The sequence below is a fragment of the Sceloporus undulatus genome, chromosome 1 (assembly GCF_019175285.1).
Source record: "Sceloporus undulatus isolate JIND9_A2432 ecotype Alabama chromosome 1, SceUnd_v1.1, whole genome shotgun sequence".
NCBI classification, from domain to species: Eukaryota; Metazoa; Chordata; class Lepidosauria; order Squamata; family Phrynosomatidae; genus Sceloporus; species Sceloporus undulatus.
In genome coordinates, this window is record NC_056522.1 from 7,743,258 (window position 1) to 7,760,477 (window position 17,220).

The window sequence follows — 17,220 nt, forward strand, 5'->3', positions numbered from 1 at the left end:
GATATACAGTTTGCCATCCCACCCAGAAAGCATGCAGGTTTGCAATGCTGCAGGCCTGACACCTAGCATTTCTTACAAAAGCTACATCTTTGGACAACACCAATAATTCCAGTCCACACAAATAATTTTCTAGCTGATAGTCCAAAGACACACTCAGCATGAGAAAAGGGTCAAGTGTAAGAGGCACAACCATTCCTGGTCACCAGGAGGCAGCAGAAAACACTTTAGACAAGCCAAGGAGATTGTGACACTTTATTGGAAAGAAAAAAGAACACTGAAGCCACACTGGTAAACATTTGGCTGCTCTTGCAGCAACCACATGTTTAAAGGGTTTGTTTGTTTTTTTTTTTTTTTTTTGCATTTTACAAGTACATTTGAAGCTGGAAGCTAGTGAAATAATGGAGTCTCTGGGCCAGATCCAAGTTGTCATACTTACAGTATACCAATTGCAGTAAATTTAAAATCAATGGACTTGAATCTGCATTAATATGTCGACTTTAACTATGGCGAAGTCTGGATCCAAACCTATATTCCTCTGTCGCTGATCTGCATGCATTGATCACTGCTCTCTTATGTTCTTTACTGACAATTTGCAATATATATATTCTGAAGCAGTAACTGTTCATGTGCAAATTCAGCTAGTGCAGTTATCTTATTAGAGGAAAGACTTTGAAAGGCATTAAAATAAAGTCTGACACTTAGATTTTGCGTAGAAAGACATACCAGGCTCCAATAGTTGCTTCCCATGATTAAATCCCATTAAAAACAACAGAAGCCTCAAACCACTAGCCATGTTGGTGGCACTGTAGTCCAATGAAGTACAAATGTGAAGTTTCCAGAAACAGCTACAGCAGAACCCTGTTTGGGTTGGGTCAGTATAAAAAACATAGCCTCCGTGTCCACTGCCTCTCCATCTTTCCCGACTGTTCAGCAACATGGAGAGATGGAGCAAGAAGAAAAGGGGGAATGGCACCATGGTTTCCAAACTTGGATCTTCCAGGTGTGTTGGATTTCAACTCCCTAAAAGCCCCAACCAGCTTGACCAACAATCAGGAATTCTGGGAGCTGGAATCCAAGACGTAACAGTTTAAAAACCAATGTATTAGCAGATGCAAGGAACAAGATGGCTTATCATTGTCCCCAATCCGACAGCCCCAATGTCACGCCATCAAGATGCTGATCTTCAAGATCCCAGCCCAGCCCAGGTTTAATCAACAGACAATGATTTTAACATGCCTTCTAACCCATCACTATGGAAGTTAATGGTGAAGTCCTCTTTGGAACCATGTTATGGCTCACCAAGAGTTGCCCCCAGCAGTCCAGTCATACTGTTGTCTCCACAGCTCTGCAGAATACCCAGATCAAGACAGATGGTGCAATTATATTAAGACATTTTCCCATCACTTCTACATCAGCTAGGAAGTGAGAGAATGACTGGGGGGACTGGCTCAAATCCAATTCTGTCCTTTTGTTCTCGATTCCTCTAGAGTTGTCCCACTTAGTACAGTCAGTTTCACCTCAGTGACTTGTCTGCTGTTTTGTCTAGCAGCCAAGGTAAGCTTTGGGCAAAACACAATCTATGAGTCTCACTCTCCTGATGCAAAGGCAGCCTGCTGGAGACAGCAGCACTGTGCAATAATTTTTAAAACATTTTTAAAGGGTTTATTAAAAAGAATCTGAAGTCTAAAATATCTCAGGAGCATGCGGTTTCGTCATGACCGCTTGCTTCTCCACAGGATAAAATCAACTTGATTATGTGTAGAACATTCAGCTGGATTCAGACGAGCAACATTATTACAGCATCTTCCAGTAATTGCTTGTCTTTGGGATTCCAGCAACAATCTCTGATTCAATTCCACAGTGGTCCTCTCCACGGAGGATTCTGAAGAAACCTAGGAGAAAATGAAAGGAACACCATGACAATGTTTCCCCAAGTTGGGAGATCAAACAAATAAGCATTTATACTCAAATGGCATAAATTACGAGAACTTGAAAATCTACTTTTGAATTAATCTGCTGTTGTCTCACTTTCCCAGCTATATTTACAATGTCCCAGTTTCTCTCTCCTCCTATTTTCCCCTTTTGTCCTCAGTTTACTTCAGCTGATGTAAACTGAGTTTAAAGTGCAAAAGTAGGGAAGGGTAGAATCTTTCCTATTCCAGGAGACTCAGGCAAAAAGAAACTGCAACTGATAACTAGCATCCCTCTAGATGTTATTGGATGGCAACTCTCATCATCCTTCACCATAGACTATGGTGGATAGGGTGGATTTAAGGTGCAGTCCAGCAACCAACTTGCCCAACCTGGCCTCAGTGCCATCACATTATGGCCTCCATGCTGCTCAGAACTGACTCGTCTCTTACCATTTTCGCCCCAGTCTGTGTTCCAGGAATTGGCTGCCAGCCAGTATGGTGTGCCATTGTCGACTCCCCAGCCCAGAATCCGGATGGCATGGCCACCAACCTCTTCTCCAGAAACATGTTGATAGACACCTGCCAAGAAGAAACAAGGAGGAATGAGAGGGAAAAAAATCCTCAGCTTTCTAAATGCAAGCACTAGAATGCTCTAAGTGAGATTACCATTCAAACTGACCGGTAATATGTTCAGATGGGATGCCAGGAGTATACTGCAAAATTATAGCACTTTGGTGCTACTTTAACCACCATAATAATAATATAATAATAATAGATTTATTTCTAGTCCGCCCAATCACGAAGAATCCGGGCGGGTTACAACAATGAAATACAAAAAATTACAATAGAGTTAAAAAATCAAACCCTATCTTATGGAAACTTGGGATATGTAGTTTCATGAGGTAGTTGTAATTCCCTGTTACGATGCTCCCCTGCATTTCAAGGGAGTGATCTAGACACAATGGTTCCCAACCTTTCATCTGCTTCAGCAGACTTTAGGTCTCATAATTCCTGACTGTTGGCTAGGTTGTCAGAGGCTTCTGGGAGCTGAAGTCCAAAATAATTGGAAGATCAAAGGCTGGGAACCACTGAGTAGACGAATCCACATGCTCCTCACAAGGATTTCATAGGTTGAAGCCATGGCAGTTAAAAAGGTATCACAATTAATTGTGCAGTGTGGATACACTCCAGGAGGCAATTCAGTTCTCTGTATTACTTAACTAGGCCTGGCCCATCCATGATGCTCAAAAGGCTAATATAAAACTTAATTGCTTGGGACATACTTTGAGGCAAGGAATGACTTTAGAAATAAAATTTACTTTCTTCAAAGAGATGTACCATGCCTCAGCCAAATGCACTGTGGAACCCCCATCCCATTCATTTGGGGGGGAAATTTTTTTTTAGTCTACAACTCCAATACAGCCTTGCTGGAGGAATCTGGAAGCTGTGGTCCAAAGGCTAAATTTTACGATTACAGAAGGGAAAACCTGTTAGCAAACACATGAACTTGTTACAAGATTCGGGGGAAAAACAACAGTTTTTTTAAACCCCCCGCCATCAAATCAGTTTTTTTTGGGGGGAAGGTGTTAATGTGTAGGACTACGCCAATATAGGGCAAATCAGAAAATTAAGTAGCACAGTGCGGTTCAAATGTTATAGTTTCTAGCTTAAATAAGTGTTCTTTAAAACATGCTCTTTTAAAGCAAATCGTTTTGGTTGAGAACTTATGTTAATTGACTGATGTACTTCTGAATGGCATTTCTTTCACTATACAATAAAGTGGTTGAAAAGCAACTGACACTAGGTTTTGGTCTAACAATGAACAACTGTCAATAGATTATATAGTTTTTTGTGGATTTTTTGGGCTATAGATTGTTAAAATGTTACATTCAAACAGTCAATGTTCCAGTAAGAGGACCGGAAATATACTTGTCCCTCCACATACTCTGGGGTTAGGGGCACAGGATCTCCATGAATGTGGAAAAACTGCAAATAGCAAAAACACTAGGTTTTTACCTGACAGAACACCTCTCAAGGAATCTGTAGGTCCTCCAGTGCAATTCTTTGGTCAACATCTGCCAGACATTGATCACAGAATTGTGCTGGAGGAGCTACAAATGCTTAGTGGAGTGTTATCTTTAGGAATCTCTAGGTCCTTCAGTGCAACTTTTGGTTAAAGCTGACCACAGAGTTGCACTAGAGGACCTAGATATTCCTACAGAGAACATATTAATAAAATCCACGAATAATCAAATCTGCAAAAAATCAAAACCATAAATGTGGCGAGACGAGTGTAATCAATTGAAGTCATTTGGTTTAAACTAGCCAAACTTGACTTGCTAGAAACAAAAGGACATTTTGCATGGAAAAACGACTGAGGACTGTGACTGAAGGATGTCCGTCAGACCAGCATCTGATAAAGTCACCTTGTTCAGTCTATGCTGGTTTGTTCTGGCCAGTGCCTGGACAGAAGGTCTCTTGGAAATGTCACATACTCCACCTTCCCCATGGAAGAGGGAAATGACTGTTTTCAGGTCCTTCAGGGTTCCCTGCCCCATGATTTTACTTTGGAAATTGACTTGGGGCAGGGCACTTCCATTCCCAGAACTTTTTTCAAGCAACTGCAATAGCAAGTACAGTATATTGCTATGCAGTTTATCAGTGCACTTAAGCATTCCCTAAGTGGTTTACAATGTGTAAGCAAATTGCCCCCAACAATCTGGGTACTCATTTTAGGAAACTATGGAAGGATGCAAGGCTGAGTAGCACCTAGAGCCCTTGAACTCACAACCTTGTGGCTGTGAATGGCTGCATTTAACCACTGCACTACCAAAGCTCCTAGTGCAAGCATTGCACTAACCCAAATTCATTATTTTTCTATTATCCCTCCCCCAAACCCTCCCTGTCCAAATCCATTAGAGCCCATACCCAGAAGCAATGTAGTATTTAAGAAGACCACAAATACTATGGAAAGCTAATTTCTTAAAATTATAAAAATGAAAGAATCCACAAGGGTCATCTACTCCAACCCCCTCAAAGTTTAGTTACAATCACATTTTTGATTTTGGTAATTTTGATAAGCTTGTTTTTATCTTCTGCATGACATCCTTTCAGATATTTGAAGAGGGCTACCATAAAATCCTTCAGTTCTTTCTCTAGAATTAACATAACCATATGCCTCAACCATTCCTCATAGGCTTCAGCTTTCAAACCTTTAGCTATCTTGGGATGCATCCACACTGCGGAAATGAAGCAGCTTGACAATACTTTAATTATGATGGCACCCTTCTGTAGAATCCTGAGCTTTGTAGTTTGTTGACTTATTCAGCTTGGTTTGTCAGTGAAGCTCTGGTGCTTCACCAAACTATAAACCCAGGCTTCTGTAGGATATGTCAGGACAGTTAAAGTGGTGTTACACTGTTTTATTTCTACAGTGTAATTACACCCATAATCACTCTCATCTGGACATATTCCAACGTGTCAATGCTTTCCTTATACTACGGTGATCTGAACTAGACACAGTACTGCTTGTGATGTCTGATCAAAACAGAACTGTGTGGGACTATGATGTCCCTTGATCTGGGTGCTATATTCATATCGATACAATTGAAAAATGTATTCTCCATTTTTGCAAAAAAAGTCAACTACCCTGGTCGCATCCTATGTCCTTCATGGACATTCTTGTGCCACTTTAATATGGGCTACTTTTTAAAAATCCAAAACACACACACACACAAAACCTGGCATACCTGACTTGTACAAGAGGAAGTCAGAGTACACAACAAAGGCTCCTTCCACTGGTCCGTTCTTGTAGATTTCAGCCATTATCTCCTTCTCGCTGCGAGGGACACCATATGAGGTAACGCCTAGAAAGATGGAAGGGAAAAATAAAATAAAATCAGAAAGCATTAAGCAGTTGCACTTCCTACCTGTATGCCTATTGCAAATTTTCCTTACCATAGTGCTTGTCCTCTGGGTACGAAGGCGTGTAGCCAGCTTCACACTTTTTGACACATTCTGGGGTTTCACCACCTTCGCCGCTGCAGGGAGGCCGTGTGCCATTGGTATGGTGCTCACAAGGTGGGATGGAATATGGCCTGCAGCCTGTCAGAGAGAAACCAGAATGGTACATTCAGAAAGCAGCTTACCTCCTGTACCCAATAGCAATAGCAAGTACATTTCTATACTGCTTATCAGTGCACTTAAGTACTCCCTAAGCAGTTTACAAAGTGTAAGTTAATTGCCCCCAACAAGCTGGGTACTCGTTTTTGCGACCTCGGAAGGCTGAGTTGACCCTGAGCCCTAGCTGGTACTGAACTCACAACTTTCTGGTTTGTGAGTGGCTGCAGTAGAGGCATTTAACCACTGTGCCACCAGGCACCCAGAGGAAATCTACTGTATATACTCCACTATAAGTCAACCTAATGTATAAGTTGAGGACAGATTTTGGGGTCAAAATTATGGATTTCAACATGACCCATGGATACGTTCTTAGGGTAATGTAACAAAATTAGCGTGGCATAATGGTTTGCCAGAGTCTTCAGCTTCCCTTGAGGATTGTCATAAGTCGGAAATGACTTGAGGGCACATAACAACAACAGAAAACAAAGGCTGTGAAGGAAAAATGTCCTTAGTGGGAGTACAAACAATTATGCCGGCTGGAATTTTCTACGTTCTTTGGCATTGTTATGCCAGTTACAGCTGCTGGAATTTTGTAAATGCCAAAGAACTTACAAAATTCCAGGAGGCAAAAGTGTTTGGGTTCACACTAAAGACTGGATGGATGAGAGACCAGAGCTTTTAGGACAGATTACACTCTTGTGTATCACCAGGGGATGGTTCTTTTTAAAATAAGTTAAAGTACAGTGCTACACTGACCTGTGGTTAAGTTGTTGTTGTTTTTTGGGGGGGGGGGGGTCAATTTTTTGACTAAAATGTCTTATACATGGGTGTATACAGTATACATTCTACTATCACAGTGTAAAGCTACAGAAGCTCATTTCAGTTCCATGACTTCTGGCTCAAAATGCATTTTTGGTAAGGAACAGCAGCTCCAAGGAATATCACAGTAGGGGATGAAGTAGTGAGTTAATAAAACAGTGTTCCAAGGAAAGCCCCCTTTTTTGCCAAAGTTTGGGGAGGTTTCTTTTTTCTTTTCTTTCTTTCTTTCTTTCTTTCTTTCTTTCTTTCTTTTTTTTTTTTTTTGGACTCCAGCTTCCAGAATTCTCCTGTCAACATGGACACTTTTTTCAAAATAGAGACCTGACATCACTTTCAGTCGCCATTTTGGGAAGGGCTTGGATGAAGATATAAGATATTGGGAGTACTATTGTGGGTTGGGAGCATCAGGGGGACATGAGAGGGAAAGCTGCTCCTTGGATCAACCACCCCAGGTTTAGAGATTTCTAATGGCTGATCAAATCAGGCCATGAAGTGCCAATGGGCCATGTGTCTTGACATGCCTTGGGCAAGTAGCCAACTGGATAGCCACAGTGATGAAACTGGGCAAGGAGAACAAACTACAAGCTGCTGTCTAAATAATTCAAATAGCATACCATGACCTTCCCAGAGATATTGTGAGAAGAAAGGAGACTCACCCACATGAGAATCATAAAGCCCACCAGACACCAAGCCTTTCTCAGTCCAGTACTTCCATGCTCCAGAAGGATAGCCCCCATTACACCTGCAAGGAAGGAAGAATTAGGTTTAGCTGTCAAGCGGTTGCATGGGAAAATTATTTATCTGAAATGTTTGACACCAAAGGTATTCTCGATATTTTTGGATTTTGGAATACCTGCATTTGCATAAGTGTATATAATGAGGTATTTTGGAGATGAGACCCAAGTCTAAACACAAAATTCATTTATATACAATCAGCCTTCTGTATTCACGGATTTTTTATCCATGGATTCAAGCATTCATGGCTTAAAAATGTTTATACATATATATGTTAATATATGTTTAATATATATATAAAAATTCCAATAAGCAAAGCTTGATTTTGCCATTTTGTAAACAGACCATTTCACTACTCCATTGTATTTAATAGGACTTGAGCATTCAGAGATTTTGGTATCCATGGAGGGTCCTGAAACCAAACCTTAAGTACCCACTATACACCTTCTGCACATAGCCTGAAGATAATTTTATACAATGTTTTAAAAATAATTTTGTGCAAGGAACAAAATTTGTGTACATTGATCCACTAGAAAGCAAAGGTGTCTCTACCTCAGTTAACCATTAATAAGGTTTTGGCTTTTGGAATATTTCAGATTTCAGAATTCTGGATATGATAGAAACATAGCCATCCAAAAGCAAGAAATAAGAATCACATAGCACAATGATCACAAATCCTTTTTCAAAAAAGACCAATGGCCCACAGTACCCAAAGGCATACTGAAACAAAACAAAACAAAACAAAACAAAAGAGATGAACTCTCCAGCAACAGTTGCCTGCATTTCTAAAGGAACAAGGATAACAAAGCAACTCACCCCACTCCACATTCAAAGCCGCAGCAAGAGAGAAGGTCTTCTGCAGAGATCTCCACATTCACTTTGCCATTGGTATGGACACAAACCCGGTCAGACATGGCTTCCACAGCACCAAATGCCTGCAGATGGCAATTCACAGAGTTATCTTCTAGTATGCTCAGATCCAGCCTGATAGTTATATTAATAATGTTATATTACATTATATGTTTATTTTATTATATTATTTATATTTAACCTAAGACCTCTCTGTATCACCTCCAAGTTCACCAGGTCTCCCGAGATGAGGAAATAAAAATAATTTAAACGGGTACAAAGATTTTTTTTTTGAAAAGCACATTAAAATACTCTTTAAAAACAGTCCTAAAATACAATTTTAAAACTAAGTTGGAAAAACACTGTTTGTTTGTTTGTTTAAACTAGTTTATTTGGTTCAAACCGGTTCTTTTGAATTAATGTATAGGATTACACCAATAAGTAACAATATGTAGCACAGATGTTATGGCCACTAGGCCGACAGCCTTTCTTGGCCAAGGTGGGAATCCAACCCTGGTCTCCAGAATTACAGTCTAATACTCAAACCACTACACAACACTGGAACTCTCACATACATACATACATACATGAAAAGAGAGTATATATGTTGGAGATCTTATTGTATTACATACTTCCAACTTCCTACCTAGTTGGTTGGAACTTTCTAATTTTCCAGGTTTTCTGTTAATTTTCATATTCCTTTATATACATGCTTTCTCTCACAATTCTTAACTTTCTTGACTTCCCTTGCTTTTCAATGAATCCCCCCCCCCCCCCCAGTCTCAAATTGCTCTCATTTCCCTGTTCTGTTTTGGATGTTCTTTATTCAGATTCTACATTAATGAAGCGTATATATTTCTTTCTCCAGTATTTTTAAACCAGTTTCCATTCTTTATCAGTCTGGTTATGCTGATTTATTGTTCAGTACAGCTATTAGTCTAGCTAGATCCATCATTTCTTTACAGTCTTCTATTGTTGGTGTCTCCTTTGTGTTCCATTTTTGTACAAATAGAGCCGACACTTTTGGCAGAGGTGGCTCTCATGACAGCATGGCACAGTGAATCTGCTTTGGGTTTTTGTCTGAACTTTAGAAGAGCTATCCAAGGTGTTAAACCTATTTTGTTGCTAGGGTCTTGTGCCTTTGCTAGCGACTTTATTGTTAAGAGTAAAACCTAATGTATATACTTGACTATAAGTCGACCTCATGTATAAGTCGAGGTCAACTTTTGGGGGCAAAAGTATGGATTTTGGTATGCTCCATGGATAGGTCGGGGGTCAAAGTTCCCGTGGCAGTGGGGCTGCGGAAAAGCTGCAGGGCGATCACTCGCCCTGCGCAGCCTCTCCACAGCAGGGCTGAGTGAATGCCCCACCCAGCCTCTCAAAAGCCAGACTCCTTTCTGGGGGAAGAAGTCTAGCTTTGGAGGGGCTTCTGGGCGTGCGACTGCCAACCCAGCCTCTCGAAACCCAGACTCCTTCCCAGGGGAAGAAGCCTGGCTTTGGAGGGGCTTCTGGGCATGCGATTGCCCTTCATAGCCTCTCCCCAGCCGGTCTGTCCCTTGTGGAGGCAGCCCCGGCTGGGGAGAAGATCGGGTCAATTACCCATGGACCCATGTATAAGTCGATCCAGGTTTTTTGGGTCAATCTTTTGACCTAAATTTCTCGACTTAATACACAAGTATATACAGTAGATCAGATTCACCATCGCACCAACACGGAAGCTACTGGCTGAAGACTGAAGCCAAATAAAATCCACTTAACATATGTTCTTCAAACAACCAATACTCCCATGTCATCCTCATTTTCAGAGTCCATCTTACCCAGCAGGAGCCACAAGAACCTTGGTCTCTGATCTCGTTGATTGTTGGACAGCTTGGCCACTGCTTCCGTGAGTCGAAGCTGTCAGGTAATTCCAAGTCACCGGCAAATTCAAACCTTGTTGGTTTTGGGAGTAGAAGAGAAAAAAGCGAATGCAACCTCTTGGTTAAGTGTGTTTCTGATTTTCCATAAACCTCAAACAATTGAACGTTAATACCCTGCCAAGCCAAACCTTCATGATGGTCTCCTCCTTCAAAGGCCCTGAGAAACATTAGAAGATGTCCTTAGGGCAGCTTTCCTCAACCTAGTGCTCCTGTGCCAAACACAGCTCACTACTCGTACTGCAGAAACTATGCAGCTTGATACCATTAACTGCCATGGCTCCAGCCTACAAAATCCTGGGATTTCTAGTTTTGTGAAGCAGCAGTACTCTTTGGGAAACGACAAATTCCAGGATTTCACAGAATAGAGCAAGATCAGACAACATTATTCTTTTTCCCTTTTGGGCAGCAAAAAAACCCAAAACACCCATACCTGAGCCTAAAATAGCTCAAGAGTGGCAAGAAACCTGCCAAATATCCCTTCTTTGAAAGGAGTAAATCCCTGTTTTGTGCTTCCCTCCCACTGCAACCACAAAAATAACCTTAGAGGGCTGCAAACGGCCCACACCAACTGGGGTCCTTTCATGCTATAGAACTATAGTACAGTGACCCACCCACATGTTTGCTGGGGTAGAAGTGAAGGACCTCCATGAATGTGGAAAAAATACAAATTAAAAAACTTTTACCTGAGAGAATAACTGTCTAGGAATCTCCAGGTCCTCCAGTGCAACTCTATGATCACCATCTACCATGCTGGAGGACCTACAAATGCCTAGAGAAGTGTTTTCTCTAGGAACGTTTAGGTTCTCCAGCACAATTCTATGGTCAACTTTTGGCAGAGCTGCACTGGAGGACCTAGAGAGTCCTAGAGAGAACATATTAATCAAATCCACAAATAATCAAATCCACAAAAGTCAAAGCCACAATTGTGGAGAGCCAACGGTACTATGATTCCACTTTAAACTGCCATGGCTGCATCCTATGTAATCCTGGGGCTTGTGGTTTGGTGAAGCCATAGTGTAGTGATTTTCAACCTCTGACCTTTCAGGTATGTTGGACTTCAATCTCCTGAAGTCCTAGCCAACCTGCACAACGGTCAAGAATCCCAAGAGCAGAAGTCCAAAACATCTGGCATACTGAAGATCGAGGACAACTGCATTAGAGCTCTTTGGCTGAGAATCCTAAATTTGTTGATGCTGTTAACCAGTTTTAAGAAGATCCAGATTGATGGTGGCCACAGTATGACAGCCTGAACTCCATCCATTTGGTTTCCAGTAAAATTTCAGGCTTGATCTGCTCTAAATTGTTCATCTAAATTCTAAGCAGCCCTTCTTAAACTTTGAATCCCCAAATTCCCCAGGATGCAGCCAAGGCTGTTGAAGTGGAATCAAAGAACTGCAGTGTACCAGTGTGACACTGCTCCTGGTCTACAAAAGCAATGGTTCTTCAGAGTATATAGCAGGAACCTTTCCCATCCTACCCCCAAATGCTAGGGATTGAACCTATGACTTTCTGCGTACAAACCATTTATTCTTATACTGAGCCACAGATCCACCCCTTTTCTCCATCTGTGTTTTCAGGAGACAACTGTTATCAGGCAAACAACCTTGAGAGCTAAAAACTAGATAGCTGCTCTGTCTGGAAAAGTCCCAAAGTCCACTGATCTAACAGAAGGATTAGGAGCAAAAAGAACAAACATCTTACCTTTCAGGCAACTTGGGGCCATGCAAGTATGTGCCACACAACTTTTTCACGTAACTCATGTCTACATTGTGGAAGTTGTGCCCAGCCTTTAAGAAGAAGAAAAACAAAAGGGGTGGGGAATGGGGAAACCATTTAAAAAAGCTATCTAGTTGTCCAGCCAAGAATGCACACGGCTGTGAAGAAGCAACTAAGCAGAATAAGCAGAAATTTAAACACATTAGACCATGCCAGTGGGGGGATGCTGGGAGCTTTAGTCCACACACTTAGCTTTTGCAAGCTCTGTATCTCAGTGGTGCTGCGCAACATGAGCTATACTAAAGACCTAGCCAGGAATCCATAACTGGCATTTGGCTAGCAAGGGAGGGAACCATTACGTCTGGGACTATTCAGAGTGTCCAAAAAACGTTGGCCTAGAGAGACTATTTTTGTACCATAGACCATTCTTATAAAAGCATTCCAGAGATGCCATTCTGTTTTTTTTTTCCTGTGTGTGTTTTTGTGGTGTAGCCAGTCTATTGTCTGAATGAGTCAAGGAGAAACTTTATTCAGAAAAGAACCAATGGAATAAAAAAAAAAAAAAAAAAGGAGATTCCACTGAAAACCATGAAGCCCTACAAAGAGGTAGTTAAGAGGGGACAGGAGAGCCATATTTAAATATTTGAAGGGATGTCATATTGCGTATGGAGCAAACTTATTTTCTGCTGTTCCAAAGATTATGACATAAAGCAATGGATTCAAACTCCAGGAAAAGAGATTCCACCTCAACATTAGAAAGAGTTTCTTGATGGTAAAAGCTGTTGGACATTGGAATATACTGCTTCGGAGGGTGATGGAATCTCCTTCTTTGGAAGTTTTAAATGAATGCTACATGGCCATCTGTTGGGAGTGCCTGGATTGTGTATTCCTGTATGGCTGAAGTGGGTTGGACTGGATGGTCCTTGAGGACTCTTTCAACTCTCAGATCAATGGCTGCTGTCACACTGCAGAATTAGTGTAACTGGACACTACTTTAACTGCCATGGCTCAATGCTATGGACCCTGGGATTCATAGTTTGTTGTGGCACCAGATTTCTGTAAATGAAAAGGCTAAATATCACACAAAACCTTAAATCCCAAAATTCTATTACATTGAATTCACCACCTTGAGTCCCTATATTGGGAGAAAGATGGGATATGAGAAAATAATAATAATAATAATAATAATAATAATAATAATAATAATAATAATAATAATAATAATAGAGCCATGGCAGTTAAAGCAGTGCCAAACTGCATTAATTCTGCAGCGCAGCTACAGTGTATGAAAGCTTATGCTGCAAACCTATGTCAATTAGTCTCAAAAGTGCTACTCCTTTGCATGCTGATATGGACTAACACAGTTGCACAGCTGAAAACCTCTTAATGTATAATCCATTTGACAATGGAATAGACTGACTCAAGAGAATGATGGAATTTGCTTCTTTGGAGAGTTTTAATCAGAAGATGGATAGTAATTAATCAGAAGATAGATAGAAGATGGATAGTAACTGTGTACACCAGCTTGGCAAGGAAATAGATTAGATAGCCCCTGAAGTCCATTCCAACTTACGATTATACAATATTGTATACTGTATACAATATATACATATTTTATATGTATTATTATTATTATTATTATTATTATTATTATTATTATTATTAACCTTTATTTATAAAGCACTGTAAATTTACACAGCGTTGTACATACAGTCTTTTTAATTGGACGGTTCCTTGCCCTCAGGCTTACAATCTAAAAAGACATGACACAAAGGGAGTGGTGGTGGGGAAGGGGCCTCTCTAGTAGGGTAATACATATAAAATACATAGCAATACAGGAAATGATTCAATAAAATAGACAACAAAAGAACATCAAATAGCAAGTGACAATTGGCTGGGAACACTGCCCTGAACAGGATGGTATATGCAGTGGGGTTGGGGATTGTATGTTTTTAACATGTAAGCCGCCCCGGTTGTGTTACACAGAGAGGCGGGATATAAATAAATTTTACTATTATTATTATTATGACTAACTAAGTAAATATTGGAAGCAGATAGGGAAAAGCTTCCTTTACCTCATAAAAGTGAAACTGAATGGTGAAATATTATGTTACTTATTAATTTAATTTATATCACGTCTTTCTCTTAACAGGGGACCCAAGGTGGCTTACAACAAAGTGAAAAACTGGATACAATTAAAAACCTGATGATAGCAAAAGTTAAACACCAAGTAAATTAATGATCATGTTAAAATATGCTTTATAGCAGTCTAAAAATCATTTAAGATTCAGCTAAAAGAAAGTACCTCTTCACAGAGTAAAAACTGTGGAATTCATTGCCACAAGACATAATGATGGTGTCAACACATATAGAATAAATTTGTGGAAGCCAAGTACATCAGTGGCTGGTAGTCTGGTCACATGCAGTATTTTATTTATTTATGAGATCTATACCCCACCTTTCTCCCAAAATGAGATTCAGAGACAGGCCAGCTCTGAGTGTTATGTTACTGGGGAAAATGTGATAGAAGGTCCAGTTGCATTCAGATCTGCTGGCAGGCTTTCTGTATGCAACTAGTGGGACACTGAACATAATGTTGGACTATAAATGTCTTTGGACTGATCTGATCTACTCTGGTTGCTCTTAGGTTTTTGAGCCTCTTAAAGCAAGTATCAGCACTTCATGCTTGCTAAAGAATTATGGGCACTGCAGTCTGAAAGAGTACACATGAAAAGGATCTAGTAGACCAGAAGCTAAGCATGTGTCAACAGTGTAATGTGGTAGCTAAAAAAGTCAATGTGTTTCTAGACTGCACCAATAGGAGTACAGTGTTTAGATCAAGAGAAGTAATAGTATCACTCCAGAATAGAGTGGCACTATTACTTCTCTTCATCTTGGCACTATACTCCATTGGTCAGACCTCACTTGGACTACTGTGTCCAGTTTCAGATACTAGAATCCAAGAAAGACATAGAAAAACTAGAATGTGTCCAGAGGAGGGCAACCAAGATGATAAAAGGTCTAGAAAGCCCTATGTTTAGCTTGGAGGACAGAAGACTAAGAGATGTTTCTAGGAGTATTTTCTTCCCAAGTTCTGACAGTCTTGGGGTGCACTATTTTTCACTCTTGGGTCAAATCAACAGCACAATTAACCTATTTTTTAAGGCACTCAACAAGTCACAGGGACACAATTAAGCTTTGTCAGTATTCATCAACTAGATAGCAAACCAAGACTTCAGCTTAACTGTGCCTCTTGGAATAGATTCTTTGTGAAAACATCTAAACCAAAAGCTTTTGTTTGAGGCCAGAGGGTCACTTTAGCAACAGTTGGTGGCTTCCTGGTTAGTGAGGGCTCTAGGTTCTAGTCTGCTCTGGGTTCTAATCTGAATTTTGGAAGATAGGTTTTTGCTTTTAAAGTTTCTACTGAAAGGAGATTCACTGTCCTGTTGCCATAAAAGACATCACTGTCCTGTTGCCATAAAAGACACCAACCACATGATAACTCCTCTTAACTCTTTCAACTCACCTATCTTATGTGTACATGGATTTGAGGACTTGAAAAGTAATGCAAAGACAAAAGGTTACCTAATCCTTGCCAGATCAAAGAGCTTGGGGAATCCTACTTTTCTGCATTTTCACCCCAACGATACTCCTTCCAGTGGCAGCTTTAAAAAAGGTATTTCCCCCCAAGCTTTACATTCATCTTAGGACAGGAGAAGAAGGCTGCACCCCCACCTTGGGTCCCACTCCAGGAATGTAGCATTTTATAAAGAAAATTAAAATAGAAAATAACGAATTAATCAAATGGAGGCAATAGCGTTGGTTGCCCTAAAGAGCACCTGGAAGTCTTATTTCCAGGAGGAATATCCATAGCTGAGCTTGTCCCTCCCAGGGACCATCACATTCATCTTAGATTCAGTAGGTGATGGTAGTGGAACAGAAACATTGGTCAAGAAATACCCTTGTGAACGGGCAGGTGAGACATTTCTCTACTACATGCCCTACTTCTCCCTTCCACCCCTAGTATCCTGCCAAAGGTTTACTTACCTGCCAAGTGGTGTTGAGCTTGTTGATGTAGTTCACCATGTCATGGGAGAGAGGAGGGAAGATGGGAACGTTCCGGGTGCTGGTGAGGGCTACCAGGAGAAACAGAACCACTACGGACCGCCACATTTTGAAGATGGAGCCTGGGGGTGCTATCATGAAAAGAATGGAGACTGGTTATTTTGTGTGGTTGTGAAAGCTTGAAAGTGACAAAAGATGATAGGAAGAAAATCATCTCAACATTAATATGGTGTTGGAGGAGAGTATGGTGGGTCCACAGTATCCACTGGATTTGGTTCTAGGACTCCCCATGGATACCAAAAGCTGTGTATGCTCATATATATATAATGGCAAAATCAAGATTTGCTTATAGAAAATATTTATTTATTCAATATTTTAAAGCTGTGGATAACTGAATCCGTGGATATGGAAGACTAACTATACTATAGATACCATGAACTGTTAAAAAGACCAATAAATGGATCCTAGAGCAAATCATGCCTGAATTCTCTCTAGAAGCCAAGATGACTAAATTGTGACTGTCACCGTATCATGAGAAGACATGACTCACTAGAAAAGAAAGTAATGCTTGGTAAGGTAGTAAGCAGTAGGAAAAGAGGAAGCCGTGACCCTGAGTCTACAGGACCCGGGCAGAATGACTTGGAGGTTGAGATTAATTAACACCACACTGAAAAGTTACTAAATATACACAAACAGGAAGCTGTTGATATTCTGTACCAACAAGCCATAATGCTATCATGGCTAATTGGAAGCAACTTCACTTAACGAATCCCAGGATTTCAGATCAGTCAATACAGAATGCTATTGTTATTGTGTGCCTCAAAGGCATTTTCAACTCATGGAGACCCCAAGGTGAACCTATCATGAAGTTTTCTTGGCAAGATTTCTTCAGAGGGGGTTTGCCTTTGCCTTCCTCTGAGGGTGAGAGAGTGCGACTTGGCCAAGTTCACCCAGTGGTTTTCCATGGCTGAGCAAAGATTCATATCTTTGTTTCCAGAGTCACAGGCCAATACTCAAATCACTACTACTTGCTGGCTCACTATGCTTCAGCTGAACCAACCTAATAGCCTCAAAACTGATAT

General features: G+C 40.7%; 1 protein-coding gene across 3 annotated transcripts in view; it reads right to left on the minus strand.

The window, feature by feature from the left end:
- Nucleotides 1-238: 238 nt before the first annotated feature.
- The window catches only part of CTSB (cathepsin B), a 34,279-nt gene continuing 17,297 nt past the window's right edge, over nt 239-17,220 (minus strand). For all 3 annotated transcript variants that reach the window (XM_042468791.1, XM_042468800.1, XM_042468809.1), the window contains 9 exons: nt 16,121-16,269; nt 12,059-12,144; nt 10,256-10,370; nt 8,406-8,524; nt 7,511-7,596; nt 5,871-6,017; nt 5,663-5,779; nt 2,364-2,492; nt 239-1,892 (listed from right to left, as the gene is read on the minus strand). In XM_042468791.1, the coding sequence (XP_042324725.1) occupies nt 1,795-1,892; nt 2,364-2,492; nt 5,663-5,779; nt 5,871-6,017; nt 7,511-7,596; nt 8,406-8,524; nt 10,256-10,370; nt 12,059-12,144; nt 16,121-16,269 (1,046 nt within the window). In that variant the 3' untranslated portion in view covers nt 239-1,794. The remainder of the gene's footprint in view (nt 1,893-2,363; nt 2,493-5,662; nt 5,780-5,870; nt 6,018-7,510; nt 7,597-8,405; nt 8,525-10,255; nt 10,371-12,058; nt 12,145-16,120; nt 16,270-17,220) is intronic.